This window comes from Prionailurus bengalensis, chromosome A2, assembly GCF_016509475.1.
Source record: "Prionailurus bengalensis isolate Pbe53 chromosome A2, Fcat_Pben_1.1_paternal_pri, whole genome shotgun sequence".
Taxonomy (NCBI): Eukaryota; Metazoa; Chordata; class Mammalia; order Carnivora; family Felidae; genus Prionailurus; species Prionailurus bengalensis.
This window is the reverse complement of record NC_057348.1, coordinates 57,335,391-57,352,864: the sequence shown is the minus strand read 5'-3', so window position 1 is coordinate 57,352,864 and position 17,474 is coordinate 57,335,391. Positions and strand designations below refer to the sequence as shown.

At 42.1% G+C, this 17,474-nt stretch overlaps 1 protein-coding gene across 1 annotated transcript in view; it reads right to left on the bottom strand.

Moving 5' to 3' along the window:
- Window positions 1–17,272, bottom strand: part of RPN1 (ribophorin I) — a 30,301-nt gene extending 13,029 nt beyond the window's left edge. The window contains exons 1-4 of the mRNA XM_043588272.1: window positions 16,884–17,272; window positions 13,472–13,536; window positions 8,912–9,218; window positions 827–1,036 (exon numbers count right to left, since the gene is read on the bottom strand). Coding sequence (XP_043444207.1) covers window positions 827–1,036; window positions 8,912–9,218; window positions 13,472–13,536; window positions 16,884–17,144 — 843 coding nt within the window. The 5' untranslated portion in view covers window positions 17,145–17,272. The remainder of the gene's footprint in view (window positions 1–826; window positions 1,037–8,911; window positions 9,219–13,471; window positions 13,537–16,883) is intronic.
- Window positions 17,273–17,474: the final 202 nt, after the last annotated feature.

The following is a 17,474-nucleotide window of genomic DNA, read 5'->3' as shown; positions in this document are numbered from 1 at the left end:
CTAACGTCTGTGTTTCTCAAGGGTTTTTTTTTTTTTTTTTAACGTTTATTTATTTTTTGAGACAGAGAGAGACAGAGCATGAATGGGAGAGGGTCAGAGAGAGGGAGACACAGAATCTGAAACAGGCTCCAGGCTCTGAGCTGTCAGCACAGAGCCCGACGTGGGGCTCAAACTCACGGATGTGAGATCATGACCTGAGCCGAAATCGGACACTTAACCGACTGAGCCACCCAGGCGCCCCTCAAGGGGGTTTTCAACTGTGCATGTTTTCAGCTTTCCACTGTACACGCTCTTATTTACAAGACAAAAAATATATACAACTTCATATGCAATATAATCACGTATCTTTTTAAAAGAGCATTATAAAAGAAAAAAGAAATATTAAAATATGAGCAATAGTAATGTCTGGGTGGTGGTTTGGTCTTCCTTTTTCTATTATTCAAGTTTTCTTTTAAAAACATGGCCTACTTTAGGGCACCTGGCTGGCTCAGTCACTGGAGTATGCGACTCTTGACTGCAGGGTTATGAGTGTAAGACCCATGGTGGGTGTAGATATTATTTAAAAATAAAATTAAAAAAAACCCCAAAAACAACAAAAAATAAACAAAATTATTAAAAAAACAAACAAACACGTGGCCTACATATACAAATGGGGGCACTTTTTTTTAAAGATTCTTTCTGCTGGTTCTAACACTGTGAGCTCAACTACCTGAACACCAAACAATCCCAAACAACGGTCAATATTCAGATACTTTAAAAAAGCAAAAGAAAGGGCAGATATGATAAAATGATACTTTCTCCCACTGTCTGGTTGAAGACCCCATACCTTAAATGAGCGGATGGAGGCTATTCCACTATCTGGCTGTCTCTGGTAATCATAGCGTGAAAAGGGCCCCTTCAGCACAGCCCCTGTATGCTTCAAGTCTACATTTTCTTCCACAGCAATGTTACCCCAGTGAGAGACCTCGATGACTCGGGTCATGCTGGTGATGGTCAGGAAAGGGCTGTTGTTCTCATAATGTACTTTAAAAGTGTCCTATAAAGGAAGGAAACAAGTGACAAATGAATCAATACTAGTTTCAAATAAACTGGAGACAATCCATGTATCAGCAACAGAATGGTTAAATTATGGTATATCTACTGTGGGCCACATTCTAAAATGATGCTTACTAGGACTTTTTACTGGCATAGGGAAATAAACATTCAGGATATATTATTAAATAGAAAAATAGGATACACAAAATTGCTTTAGGTTCCAACATATCATTTGTGGTCTTTTTTATTTTGTTTTGTTTTTAATATGAAATTTATTGTCAAATTGGTTTCCATACAACACCCAGTGCTCATCCCAACAGGTGCCCTCAATACCCATCACGCACCCTCCCCATCATTTGTATTTTAAAAACAAAAACTTCTATGCTCCACTCATCTTATAGCCACCATATGAGTAAAAGGACAAAAAAAAAAAAAAAACTGGAATGAAATACATGAGAATCCCAAGTAACAGTTATAGATGATTTCTTTCTCCTTGTACGTTCTATTTGCAAAATTTCTACAATGAGCTTTTTAAATTGCCTTTTAAATAATTTTTCCGGTTTTAACATAAAATGAAACCTTAAACTATAATAAAGAAAAAGTGTGACTAGGTAATATTCGTGATCTAATAAAGACATGATCTCTACCCAATGAGCTAGCAAATAACCTCAAAACTGAGGATGATTCATAACATTACTGAATTTTTCTAGCACCTAAGAAGACTTATACAGAAAAGTTCATGGAAGACTTTTTCAGCTAACACGTATGGAGCTAACATGTTATCTGGTAGTCACTTTTATGAGCTCTAAACAAATGTATGATCATTAATGCTCAAAACAACAGTGAGGTACTACCCATCTCATTTTACAAATTAAAAAAACCGAGGCCCAGCAGTTTTAACATATTCAAGGTCATAAATGAATCCAAGTGGCAATACTAAGTCTTCGGGTCTTCAACTCTGTAGTTCTGGCTCCGCACTCCTCCACAGTAAATACTGCCTCCCAATGACATCTCAGAGAATTAAAGGAAATACTTTTGGCAATTCCTCCTCCACTTTGCCAATTTCACCACTGAAATTAGTATTAATTCCTCCCAATCACTAAGTAATATAAATGCCCCTCTATGAATACACACCTGGAACCTTAAAAAACGGTATCTAAAAGGACAGAAGGATCAAAAAAATACCCTTCTTCCCCAAAAGACCATGAAAAGGACACTGTATTCATTCTCATATATCCTACTACTTTATTCACTCATTCTAGGACTGAATTTTTAAAAGTTCAATTTCATCCATATCGTATTATTTAATGCCAATAGTGACAAGGGTGCAAGGAAACCAGCAGTTTCTGACTGCTGATGCCATGATAAATTGGCTTAACCTTTTGAAAAACCACTTGGCAATATACATCAAAAGATTTTTAGGGGCACCTGGGTGGCTCAGTCAGTTAAGCATCTGACTTCAGCTCAGATCATGATCCGGCGGTTTGTGAGTTTGTGCCCCACATCAGGCTCTCTGCTGTCAGCACAGAGCCAGCTTCAGGTCCTCTGTGTCAGCCTTCCCCCCCCCCCCCCCGCTCCTCCCCCACTCGTGCATGCGGATGCCCTTTTTCAAAACTAAACATTCAAAAAAAACATTTTTAAATGTTCATATGCCTTACTTTGAAAACTTTTACTTCAGAAAATCTATCCTATGGCTGACAAACACATGAAAAGATGCTCATCACCCAACATGAGGGAAATGCAAATAACTACAATCAGGTATCACCTCACAACTCTTGAGAAAGGCTAAACTCAACAACACAAGAAACAGGTGTTGGTGAGAATGCGAGAAAAGGGAACCCTTGTGCGTGCACTGTTGGTGGGAATGCAAACTGGTGCATCCACTCTGGAAAACAGTGTGCAGGTTCCTCAAAAAGTTAAAAACAGAACTACATTATGATCCAGCACTACTGAAACTACGGGGTACTCACCCCAAAAATACAAAAACACCAATTCAAAGGGATACATGCACCTCTATGTTTATAGCATTATTTACAATAGCCAAGATATGGAATCAGCCCAAGTGTCTGTCAACCAGTGAATGGATGAGATGTGGTATACACATACACAACATAATATAGTGCTTAGCAAAATTAGTCAGCGAGAGCAAGACAAACACAAAACAATCTCTCTCTCTCCTTTTGAGAAGAAGGGCACTGCCAGCACAGAGACCCATGCGGGGCTTGAACACACAAACCATGAGATCATGACCCAAGCCGAAGTTGGATGCTTAACCGACTGAGCCACCCAGGCGCCCCAGGAAACAGGTTCTTAACTATAAAGAACTGGTGGCTATCAGAGTGGAGGAGGGTGGGGGGATGGGTTAAATAGGTGAAGGTGATTAAGGATTACACTGGATGCAATGAGCACTAGGTGTTGCATGGTTGAATCACTGCATTGTACTCCTGAAACTAATATTACACCATATGTTATCTAACTGGAATTAAAGTAAAAACTTTAAAAGAGGGGCGCCTAGGTGGCTCAGTCAGTTTAGTGTCCCACTTCGGCTCAGATCAATCTCACGGTTCGTCAGTTCAAGCCCCGCATCAGGCTCTCTAGCAGCGTGGAGACTGTTTCAGATTCTCTCCCCTCTCTCTCTGCCTGTCCCCTGCTCTCTCTCAAAAATAAATAAACATTTAAAAGAAAATCTATCCTGACAATATATAAAAAGTTATATGCAAAGATATTAATGTTATAGTATTAAACTTCTTTTTTTTTTAAATTCAAGTTAGTTAACATACAGTGTAGTAGTGGTTTCAGGAGTAGAACCCAGTGATTCATCACTTACATATAACACCCAGTGCTCGTCCCAACAAGTGCCCTCCTTAATGCCCATCACCCATTTAGCCTTTCCCTATCCACCTCCCCTCCAGAAACCCTTAATTTGTTCTCTGTGTTTAAGACCTCTTACGGTTTGCCTCCCTCTCTATTTTTATATTATTTTTCCTTCTCTTCCCCTATGTTCATCTGTTGTGCTGCTTAAATTCCACATATGAGTGAAATCATGAGACTGATCTTTTTCTGACTGGCGTATTTCATTTAGCATAATACACTCTAGTTCCATCCACGCTGTTGCAAATGGCAAGACTGCATTCTTTTTGATTGCCAAGTAATATTCCATTGAGTATATATACCACATCTTCTTTATTTGGGCTCTTTCATAATTTGGCTATTGAGTTCTATTTTTTTTAATAATTTATTTTTTTTAATTTACATCCAAGTTAGTTAGTATATGGTGCAACAATGATTTCAGGAGTAGATTCCTTAATGCCCCTTATCCATTTAGCCCATCCCCCCTCCCACAACCCCTCCAGTAACCCTGTCTGTTCTCCATATTTATGAGTCTCTTCTGTTTTGTCCCCCTCCCTGTTTTTGTATTATTTTTTCTTCCCTTCCCTTATGTTCATCTGTTTTGTTTCTTAAAGTCCTCATACGAGTGAAGTCATATGACATTTGTCTTTCTCTGACTAATTTCACTTAGCATAATACCCCCTAGTTCCATCCACGTAGTTGCAAATGGCAAGATTTCATTCTTTTTGATTGCCGAGTAATACTCCATTGTATCTATATACCACATCTTTATCCATCCGTTGATGGACATCTGGGCTCTTTCCATTCTTTGGCTATTTTTGACAGTGCTGCTACAAACATTGGGGTGCATGTGCCCCTTCGAAACAACACACCCGTGGGGCGCCTGGGTGGCGCAGTCGGTTAAGCGTCCAACTTCAGCCAGGTCACGATCTCGCACTCCGTGAGTTCAAGCTCCACGTCAGGCTCTGGGCTGATGGCTCAGAGCCTGGAGCCTGTTTCCGATTCTGTGTCTCCCTCTCTCTCTGCCCCTCCCCCGTTCATGCTCTCTCTCTGTCCCAAAAATAAATAAACGTTGAAAAAAAAAAAAAAAAGAAACAACACACCCGTATCCCATGGATAAATGCCTAGTAGTGCAACTGCTGGGTCGTAGGGTCACTCTATTTTTAGTTTTTTGAGGAACCTCCATACTGTTTTCCAGAGTAGCTGCACCAGTTTGCATTCCCACCAGCAGTGCAAAAGGGATCCTCTTTCTCCGCATCCTCGCCAACATCTGTTGTTGCCTGAGTTGTTAATGTTAGCCATTCTGACAGGAGTGAGGTGGTCTCTCATTGTGGTTTTGATTTGTATTTCCCTGATGATGAGAGATGTTGAGCATTTTTTCATGTGTCAGTTGACCATCTGGATGTCTTCTTTGGAGAAGTGTCTATTCCTGTCTTTTGCCCATTTCTTCACTGGATTGTTTGACTTTTGGGTGTTGAGTTGAAGTTCTTTACAGATTTTGGATTCTAACCCTTTATCAGATATGTCATTTGCAAATATCTTCTCCCATTCCGTTGGTTGCCTTTTAGTTTTGCTGATTTGTTTCCTTCACTGTGCAGAAGTTTTTTATTTTGATGAGGTCCCAACAGTTCATTTTTGCTTTGGTTTCCCTTGCCTCCAGAGACATGTTGAGTAAGAAGTTGCTGCGGCCAAGGTCAAAGAGGTTTTTACCTGCTTTCTCCTTGAGGATTTTGATGGCTTCCTGTCTGACGTTTAGGTCTTTCATCCATTTTGAGTTTAGTTTTGTGTATGGTTTAAGAAAGTGGTCCAGATTCATTTTTCTGCATGTCACTGCCCAGTTTTCCCAGCACCACTTGAAGAGACTGTCTTTATTTCATTGGATATTCTTTCCTGCTTTGTCAAAGATTAGTTGGCCATACGTTTGGGGTCCATTTCTGGGTTCTCTATTCTGTTCCACTGATCCGAATGTCTGTTTTTGTGCCATAGTATTAAACTTTTTAAAACCTAACTGTCCACCATATAGGAAACTTGGCAAATATACTATAAGATACACTAAAATCATAGGATCTTAAGTGGCTATTAAAAACGGTTTACAAAGGTAATGTAAAATGTTTACAGAATATCCTAGGAGGCAAAAGTATCACGCAATACTTTATACACAATATGATTCCCACATTAAAAAGTCCCTATGCTTAGAAAGGACTGTTACGACAGTGTCAAAAGTGGATGTCAACTGGCATCACATTTTCCTCTATATTTGCCAAGTAAGTATCTCATGAACATTTTATTATTTTTAAATGAAGTAAGAGGGGTGCTTGGGTGGCCCAGTCAGTAAAGTGTCCGACTTCGGCGCAGGTCATGATCTCTAAGTTTGTGAGTTTGAGCCCCACATCAGGCTCTGTGCTGACAGTTCAAGAGCCTGGAGCCTGCTTCAGATTCTGTGTCTCTCTCCCCCCCCCCCCCCCCCCGCTCGCTCTCTCTCTCTCTCTCTGCCCCTACCCCACTTGTGCACACACATACATGCGTTCTCTCTCAGAAGTATTAAATGAATAAACTTTTCCAAAAATATAAAAATTGTTAAGTAAATAAATAAAATAAAATGAAGTCAAAAGTCCAAAATATTCAAAATTTAAAAGCCCATGTAGGAGAATAAACAAACCTCTGTCCTTAACATGAAATGAATGGTCACTCAGTTTTAAGAAAAAGAAATAAATATGCAGTTAGAGGAAACACAACCCAGAGAGTGGCCAGTCCCTCAGCTCCAGAAGTACGAGCCCCCAGGACTCTCTATCCACATGGTAACTACACCAGGAATCACAGAGCGTCACTCTCACTTCCCCCCAAAACCCATGGGGCCACAATAAACACAGGGTGCTAATTTTAGAGAAATGGGGGAACATAAATACATTTACTACAGTCTACATATATTCATAGAAAGAAAAATTAGAGGGGTGTCTGGGTAGCCCAGTCGGTTAGGTATCCGACTTGATTTCTGCTCAGGTCATGATCTCACCACTGTGAGATTAAACCCCACATCAGGCTCTGCACTGAGCATGGAGCCTACCTGGTATTCTCGCTCTCCCTCTCTCTCTCCCTCCCCTGCTCACACTCTCTCGAAAATAAATTTATAAACTTAAAAAAAAAATTTAGAAAAATAAACCCAAAACTAGTATACACGGTCACCAAGAACAGACAGAAGGTAAAAGTGGAAGCTAAAGTTCTCCCAATATACCATCATTTTATAAAATTAAATTAAAAAAAAATTCTTAACAGTTGAAAATGACCCAAAATGAATAGCCCTAACTATGTCAAACTGACATCTGAGAAATAATTATTTCAAGTGACATTAGAACTATTTTGACTGTACATCCTCATTAACATATGTTCTAAACACAGAGATGAAAAGAAGTCTTAAATATCCATGTTATTTTTTTTTTTAATGTTTCTCTTTGAGAGAGCAAGTGAAGGGGAGGGGAGCAGAAGATCCGAAGCAGGCTCTGTGCTGACAGCAGACAGCCCGATGTGGGGCTTGAACCCATGAACCATGAGATCTTTACCTGAGCCAAAGTCAGGATACTTAACCAACTGAGCCACCCGGACACTCCTCCATGTATTTTATTTTATTCATTTTTTTTTCCTCCATGTATTTTAGAGATGATAAACAAGTACATGGGTTGAAATGACAGGATTCCTCCTAAGATTTGGTTTAAAATATTACAGCAGAGGAAGAAAAGAGCGCTGAAGTGCAGTAATATTGTGAAAACCACTGAATCTAAGTGATCGGTGTATGGGAGCTTATACTATTTTCTATACTCCTGGATATGTTTGAACTTTCCTGTAACAACAAGTCTTTTTTAAGCCTTGACTGCTCCCTCTGTATTTAAGGCCCAACGCCTAGGCTCAGTAAGGCAGACTGCTTTATGACCCCAGCAGCCACCCCAGCCAGCACAGCGCCCGGTCTCCCATCTCCAGACCTCTACCCACAATGCCTTGTCCTTCTCCCCCAACCCCCACTTCAGCTCTCCAAATGCTACCTCCTTATTTTGTATTATTATTTTTTCATGTGAGTATATTTGCTAAAACTGTGCTACACACAACTGCCCACCGTCCCTGGAAGCTACTTTATTTGTTACTCTAGTCTTAGAGGAGTCATTTAGCTTCACCGAGTCTGTTTCCTCCTCTATAGCTAGAGGATAAAAACAAATATTTTAACTATGTTTTTTAACTATGATTCAATGAAATGAATGATCATACTGAATACACTAACTACAGAGCCCAGGAAAAAAGACAGTCAGCAAGTTGTTCTCCCTTCCCAAATCCCCTTCTCCTCCACTGCCTGCATGCATTTAGGAAGTTAATGCCTCTGGGCTCACATTTAATTTCATGTGATGGGAGTTCTGTTAGTATAAGACTCAGGGCCTTTTTGTCCAGAGGACCCATACACCCTAAGTAATTGTATATTTGAGAGGAATGGACAAGGCATGCTCTGTCCAGCTCCTCTTCTCCGTCTGGCATACTTGCCCACAGGCAGTTTGAGATCTCACTTCATCTGTTGGCAAGACTTCCAAGGGGAGAGGCCTGCCTTGGCCCATCTTATTTGTACAGACACTACTGTCTACATTTGGGGTTCGGTATTAGGAAACCTCCTGCAGTACCTGCAGATAAACTCTGTCTCCTTCAACCTCAGCAATCTCTAGTAATCATTGTCACTGGCTAATATTAGCCTTTGTCAGGTCCTAAATTCTTATGCAGTAATTCGGCTCAGCTCATGTGTCACTGCCCGAAAAACTCCAAGTTGCAAAATTTATAAGGTTCATTTGCCATGTTCTTCCTTATTAGAGCCTTTTTAAAAAGTCCTCCTAAACCTCCGAACCTCTATCTGTACTCCCAAAATGAGAAAGGTGACCCCCATGGAGTCATTTCACAGCAGGTGAAACTAGTAGTTTCACAGCCGGTCAACTAGTAGTCACTCCAGAAGAGACTCTCTGAAGGAAAGACAGACAGAATGGACTCCACACAAGCCTACCTGACTATAAGCAGGGATGTCTCTGAAAGGTCCATAATCCAGGACGTCCTCAGAGCGCGTGGGATTCCCCAACTTGGTGTAGCTCTCCACATTTCGGGAGGCAAGCTTCACACGCATCGTCTGTGTCTTAGTCGGATAGGGAGAGTAGAAATAATGGTTCCCCTCGAACACTACAAACTGTTTCTCTGACTGGGTGATCTGGGTCGGATACGGCTGAAGCACATGGGTATAGACTGTCTCCACGATGACTGAAACCTTGGCCCCAGGATCGAGAGCAACCGGGAGCTTGACTGTGAAGAATCTCCCACTGGAGGAAGAACAAGGCAAGAGAATTAAGAGATGAAGGGTTTTTGAAAACAGGGCTAGCAACTCAAGGTCACAGCAACATTTTGTACCAAAGACGAAAGCAGTTATCTTCAAGAGATCACCTTTAACCTACTAATTTAAGCCTTTTAAGACAAATGTATGGGTATTATTTCAAAGTTGTTTATAATAATAATGGAGTACAAAACATAAAAGTCCAACAACAGGATAATAGATAAAAGCATTATAGCAGAGGAATTCTGGCAGCCACTAAAAAAGATGTTTGGATCTGTAGAGATATTAAGCATTTCCACATCCGATGCAAATAACAGAAATCAGTTTACAAACAGCACAGTATGATCCTTCCTAAAGTATAAACATACAAATATATGTGAAGAAAAACATTACAATGAATGTTTCCTAAATGTTAATGGTAATTGTCTCGTGGAGGTTAAGCTTCATTTTGTTATTTTTTTCCAATCTGTTTTATGAGCTTGTTATCACTCTAATAACTAAAATAAAAATTAAGCTACTAGCATTTTAAACAAAAAGAGATGCCCTGGGAACTACTAAAATCCAGAAGATATTAACTCAAAAATGAATCTGAGTTTTCTAAGCCAGGAGATAATTTTTGGTAGACTCAGAAACCGTCAGTGGAAAATTAAAGGCATTTAACATGCTTCCATGCAATTTGTCCTCCAAGGTCAGAACATGGATCACTTTTGCTGACACTCCTTGAAGAACTGACATGTCTTCATCAGTTACACCATCACACATCCTATCCCTACTCTGAAGTACCCACTCAAAATATAATAAACCCTACACCTTTTCCCAGGGTAGTCTTAACCAATTCTTGGCTTCAAGTTGCTTCTCATCCCACACTCTGCCCTGAGCACTAAACTCCTATTTTCAAATGTTCACTAGACAGCTCTACTGACCACTGAACACACCTGTATCATTCATGATCCTGATTCCTTACTCTGTTAATATTACCACCATCTAACCATTTCTAACCCAAACCCTCTGGCATGTTCTGATGCCTCACTCTACTCCATCCTCAATATCTGGTTAATTCTGCCTTAGAATGTCACTCAAATTCATCCCTTCCTGGCTTTCCACTGCTGCCCACCTCAGTTCAAGCAACTCTCCCTTGCCTAGATCATTGCATCTCTCCCTCATTAACCCCCAAACTCTTTCTCCCTCCAGCCCATCGACACAATGTGACACAACCCCACCTTTTCACATGACATGTCCCAGCGAAACTGAATCTCACTTTAACAACCTTTCAGTGCTCCAGGGTCATCATTAGAAACAACAATTCTTACTGCAACTCAGAAGCACCAGCTAATGAAGGTTTCTGGTTGGTAAAAGGCTGGGCAGACAGCACAGAGCTGACTATACTGGTGTATAAGGAGTAGATTTTTTCACAGATCAGAACAAAGATATTTCAGTGGTCGCATTAGGGCAGCAAGATAAATGACTTGTTTAATGTTGCCATTAAGCTTTATATAGACAGATTAATAAATTTAAAATAATCCCATTGATATACCATTACATAAAATTTTGTATGAATGAGCAAATGCCTAAGAAAAAAATTGTTATTGGGGCACCTGGGTGGCTCAGCCAGTTAAGTGTCCGACTTCAGCTCAGGTCATTATCTCATGGTCCATGACTTCAAGCCCCATGTTGGGCTCTGTGCTGACAGCTCAGAGTCTGGAGCCTGCTTCAGATTCTATTATCTCCCTCTATCTGCCCCTCCCCTGCTCCTACTCTGTCTCTGTCTCAAAAATAAACATTAAAAAAAGAAAGAAAGAAAGAAAACAATAATTAAGTCATATTCTCATTTTTTAAAAAATTCAAAACTAATGAGAAAAGTTTTTAAAACTCTGCCAAGCAAAAAAAAAAAAAAACAAAAAAAAAAACCACACACACACAAACAAAAAAAGCAGAAACAAACAAACAAAACCTCTGCCAAGCAGGGAGACCGAACTTAACACTTTCTAAATTGCATGGGGACCAATAGCTGCAAGGCTCAATGGTTTGCTAGTTAAGAATCAAATTATTTTTCTTCTTTTTATGATAAACTGCAGCATAAGCTAAAGCTATTTGCCTGAGCAAACAGGATTTCTTAGCACTACTGGCATTTGTGAGTGGAGAATTCTCTGCTGGGAGGAGGGACTCATCCTGGGTATTATAGATGTTTAGCAGCATCCCTAGCTCTACCCACTAGATGCCAGTAGCACCCCTCAGCTGTAACTAAAAATGTCTCCAAAGATTGCCAAATGTCCTGGGCAGGGTGGGAGCAGGACATGACCATTCCCTCCCCCAGTTAAGAATCACTAATCTAGGGGCACCTGGGTGGTTCAGTCAGTTAAACGTCTGACTTCGGCTCAAGTCATGATCTCACAGCTCATGAGTTCAAGCCCCACGTCAGGCTCTGTGCTAACAGCTCAGAGCCTGGAGCCTGCCTCTGACCTGTGTCTCCCTCTCTCCCTGTCCTTCCCCCGCTCGCTCACTCGCTCTCTCTCACTCTCAAAAACAAAATAATAAACATTAAAAAAAAAAAAAAAGAATCACTAACCTAAAAAATTTCTTTTGGGGCTCCTGGGTGGCTCAATTAGTTAAGCATCTGACTTCGGCTCAGGTCATGATCTCATGGTTCGTGAGTTCAAGCCCCATGTTGGGCTCTGTGCTAACAGCTCAGAGCCTGGAGCCTGCTTCGGATTTGGTGTCTCTCTCTCTCTCTCTCTCAGCTCAGAGCCTGGAGCCTGCTTCGGATTTGGTGTCTCTCTCTCTCTCTCTCTCTCTCTCTGCCCCTCCCCGGCTTGCACTCTATCGCTCCCTCTCAAAAATAAACAAACATTAAAAAAATTAAAATATGGGAAGGCAAGCTGGTGCAGCCACTCTGGATAACAGTATATGGGGGTTTCCTCAAAAAATTAAAGATAGAACTACCCTACAACCCAGTAATTGCACTACTAGGTATTTATCCAAGGGATACAGGGATGCTATTTCGAAGGGGCATATGCACCTCCATGTTTATAGTAGCACTATCAACAACAGCCAAAGTATGGAAAGAGCCCAAATGTCCATTGACAGATGAATGGACAAAGAAGATGTGGTATACGTATGCGACGGAGTATTACTCGGCAATCAAAAAGAATGAAATCTTGCCATTTGCAACTATGTGGATGGAACTGGAGGGTATTATGCTAAGCAAAATTAGTCAGAGAAAGACAAAAATCATATGACTTCATTCATATGAGGACTTTAAGAGACAAAACAGATGAACATGAAAGGAAACAAAAATAATATAAAAACAGGGAGGGGAACAAAACATAAGAGATGCTTAAATACGGAGAACAGAGGGTTACTAGAGGGGTTGTAGGAAGGGGGATGGGCTAAATGGGTAAGGGGCACTAAGGAATCTACTCCTGAAATCATTGTTGCACTATATGCTAACTAATTTGGATGTATATTTTAAAAAAATAAAATTTAAATAAGTAAAATAAAAATAAAAAAATGTTTTCTTCCTACATCATTCATGCAATATTTCAGTGCCCAGTTGACACCATGCAACATACTGATAACTGCTGAAGCTGTGTGATAAGATATACGAGGGTTCTGTATTCAATTCTTCCTGCTTTATATGTATTTTGGAAAATATCCTTAACAAAGTGTTTTACAGTAACTAAGAAGTGCCAGGCCCCTTGCTGGGTGCTGAGGTTAAAGCAGAGAACAAGGTAAGCCCAACCCCAGCCTTCACAGAGCTCAGTCTACCTCATGCAAAGAAACATCGCTTTCAGTGCCCTGAAGGCTCAAGAAGAGGTAAAGGGGTAAGAGCTGTCTGCCTTTTGGAAAGAGAACGGCAGCAACAACAAATGGGTGGCTATTTATTGAGGCCAACGGCCTGGAATTCTCACATACCAGCTCTCTCCACCCATTGGCTGGGGATCCCTATCCCCACAGGGATTAGCAGACCCGATCTGGTATGGAAAGTAGCTACCTTCTTGTAAAACAAACTGCCACTCTTAGGGGCAATTTTAGCAGGAGTCGTCAGAAAAGACATAAATGGGCCCAGAACATGTCACAGCATCTTGCTCACTACCACACACTATATTAATTGAAACAGCCTCTAAAACACGGAACACTGTATTCATTTCCAAAGCAACTATCCTACCTTATGATTCCCACCGCGATCTGATAACCTGTAACAAGAAGAAGATATGTAGATATTCTGACTGTTTGGTAGCTTACCTTTTACCCTTAATTTTGGTTTCTCGTACTTCTAGATTGTTCTCTTCCTCATCTTCTCCCTTCACCTGTAACAGGACAGAAGAGGTTATTCTTTTTTTTTTTTTTTTTTATGTCTTTTGCCTCTAAGTTTGAGTCAACAATTAACTAACTGCCTCACAATGTCCACAGTGAAGTATTCAAACTACCAGAACTTTTTAAAGACTGAATTCTGGTTTCTGTAATGTTTTTTTTTTCGTCTGAAACATAAGGACATTGCCAAAGACTTACTTTTGCACTGAATAAGCTGTATAATGAGCTCTATAAGTACCTAACATTCTCTCCTGAATGATCAAATACACACATATAAATAAAAATTAGGCTTGTGGCGGGTACTCTCTCTCAGATAAACTTTAAAAAACAATTTATACTCACACTTTACATTTCCAAATATAAAGGCGACGTTTTCTTCTTCATTTACATTCAAATACACATTTGCACAGAAAATAAATAGGATCATTTACTGTTGTGGTAGAAAAGTCTCCCATGGGGCCAAAACTGGTTATACTTACATAAAAGAAGTTAACAGTGGCCTAAGCCCTTGCGGAGAAGGAGCCAACAGCCACTGCTTATCACACTCCCTTATTCTTATCCTTCACTGCACCAGATGTATAACCAGGAAGAAAATATTAACTCCAGCAGGCTGCAGGGTCTATCTCAGAGTAGACACCCTGAATCGTGAGACTGTAGAACAGATTATAAGGAAAACACTTACGCACACTGATCTCTCTGCCAACCCAACCTCTACTAAAAAAAAAAAAAAAATTAAGGCTACTTCTTGGGCTGAAGAACTTTTTCCCAGTAGGGTACACAGAACTATAACAAAGAAGAAGCCATTTTTAAAATTTTTTTTAATGTTTATTTTTTAGAGAAAAAGTGACAGAGTACAAGTTGGGCAGGGCAGAGAAAGAGGGAGACACAGAATCCGAAGCAGGCTCCAGGCTCTGAGCTGTCAGCACAGCGCCCGTGGGACTTGAACTCACAAACCGTGAGATCATGACCTGAGCCAAAGTCAGATGCTTAACCAACTGAGTCACCCAGGAGCCCCTATTTTTAATATTTTTAAATCCCTAGGGCATCAGGCTGGCTCAGTCAGTTAAGCCTCTGACCCTTGATTTTGGTTCAGGTCATGATCTCATGGTTCATGTGGTCATGGTTAGCAAGATTAGAGCCCAAGTCAGGCTCTGCACAGCTTGGAATTCTCTCTCCCTCTCTTTCTGCCCCTACTGCGCACGCGCTCTCTCTCTCTCTCAAAATAAGTAAACATTTTATAAATAAATAAATAAAAAGGGGTGCCTGGCTGCCTCAGTGGGTAGAGCATGCAACTCCCGATGGCAGCGTTGTAAGTCCCAGCCCCACTTCGGGTATAGGGATTAAAAATAAAATCCTTTAAAAAAAAATAAGATAAAAATAAATAAAATGCCTAAAACTAATTATACAGCCATCCTCAATAAAGCCATACAGGCTAATAAAAACAAATTTCATCACTTTGGAATTTTATCACAATGGTAACATTCTAGTACACTCGTGCTTATCACTATTCAATTATATGTTGATTTGTCTTAATAAAAGATATTAATTAATAAAAGATCAGAGAGACAAAAGATCTCAAATATAGGGTCATACGACAGGACAAATACTAAGATGGGTCCTGGTAGTAAGATGAGGAACCACTAGCTCCTCATCAGTAATCACCATTGTCCCTTCAAACCAGTTCCTAATATTCTACATGGAGGGCTGAAGATAACCTACTGAAAAAACTTCTGGCAATCTCACCAAAGCCTCCAAGTCAACCGTTGAAGAGTACACACCCTCTTTGCTAAGAGTAACATCCAGTTACACTTCCCATTGGGACAGGAGTATAAGGGAACACATACATCCATTTAACTTGTGCCTCTCATGAAACTAAGAAATTAACAAATTATTTTGAATAAATTTGGTAATGTGACTGCCGCTCTTACATCCCAACACAACCCTACCAGAGACATCTGGACCAAATGAGGCAACGTGGTAAAGCGAAGAGCACACAACGTTTGAAACTAACCTAAGCCCAGGTTCACTCATTGCTCTAAAACCTGACACAGGGAGGTTTAAATAACTCCTAGACCGCACTCCTCACCTGCAGTAGGCCTACACACACCTCAAAGGGTCGTTGTGAGGATTAAAGAGAATGTACTTAAACGACCTAACCAACACAAACAAGGCAGACTGCCAGTAAGACGTGTGGTACGGTAATCTAGCTTGCTCAAAAGCATTCTCCAGCATGATGGCAGACGGCTTCTGCTACCGTCTTGTGGCAACTTCAATAAATCAGGACTAGTTTTAATAAAAGAATGGGATTTAACATTCAAAACATTCAAAGGTGGCAGCACCAACTTAAATGAAGTTTTGATCCATCTTTACACACACCTTTGAGTAAAACCGTGCGTTCCATCATGGACAAGGCACAAAAGGGAACAGGAGTGGTTTCAGAAGTATGATCTCTATAAACCCAGCTTTATAGCTCCAGATTCGGTCAGAGAGGAAGGTGTACTTACAATATGACACTGTAATGACTATTCTCCTCGCAACAAATAATTGGGTAATCACTTAACGGATGTTGTTTAATGAAAATAGTAATAAAAAGCCAAACCTATGAATACGTAAGCCAACGTTTCCTTTCCTCGAGTTGTAAAAGTGTTCACTGAAACGCCATGAACAAGAACAATAGCAAACTTCCAAGCCCTATACTGGTAAGTGCAAGAGTGAGAACCGGTAGGGGGAAGGGAGTGAATTGGGACTTTACCTTTCTGTACAGTTCAAAAGAGGTTTCATTACCTATATGACTTTTTAAAATAACTTTGAGAGGGACAAAATTTAAAAAGCATTCCTAGCAACCTTAAGTACATTACAACAACGGTTTCAAATTACAAACGGGAAAACACGCAATGTTACATTTCTGATTGTACGGGATGATGGCTAGAACGAAGCACCTACAATGGGCCAGACACCGAATTAAGGGAATGATACCCATCTGGGCTCACGTCTTGGTCCTCCAGTTGGGCTCCCGCGTCAAGTCGTGGGACACGACAAGTTTGCTGCACTCCCGCGCCCCGCCAGGCCCTTCCAGAGGCGGCCCCTCCCCTGGCTTCCACGGACTGGGGGGCTCGCACGGCCCGAGGCCAGCCGCGGGGTCCGCCCGGCGGCCCAGGAGGGACCCGCGGTGAGGACTGGGGGACCGCGGTCGGGGCGGTTGCCCACGTGGGCGGCGGCCGCTCTCCAGCAGCCTTACGCTGACGTGTCCGAGGCGGCGGAACGAGCGCGCGCAGACACCCACGGCTCCGCGCTTCCTCCGAGGCCGAGAGGGGCGCGGCACCCGAGGCCCGCTCGCACTCACCTGTACCCCGAGGTGCGCCAGCCGGGCCTCGAGCTCGGGCTCCAGGGCCAGGAGGAAGGAGGCGGCGCGGGACGAGGAGCCGCCGCCCGGGTGCACCAGGACCACCTCGGCCGTCACCTTGGCCAGATGGCTGCTGAGGTCCACCGTGCGCTTCACGTCCTCGTTGACCAGCAGCGGTGCCTCCGGGGAGGCGCTGCCCGGCGGCGGGGCCCAGGCCCCGAGCAGCAGAAGCAGTAGCAGGCGGGCGGCGGGCGCCTCCATGACCGGGACGAGCTGAGCCGCAGGCCGCGCGGAGCGCCGCCGCCGCCCCGCCTCCGGCCACCGTGCAGCAGCTCATTGGGCCCGGGCTGGCGCCACAAGATGGCGGCGCCCACGGAGGAAGGACCCCGTCTCCAGGGCAACGGGAGGCCTGCTGGGCGCCCGACTGCACACGCCTTCACCTTTGCCAATCTCCTCTCCTGGGATAACAATGGCTTTCTGCTCCAGAGAGCGACAGCAACCAAGACAGAAGCCACAGTGTCTTCTGCAAACGGAGAAACTAAACCCTAGGCGAAAGCTTAAGCAGAAACTGGCTAACTGCACGGTCCCAAA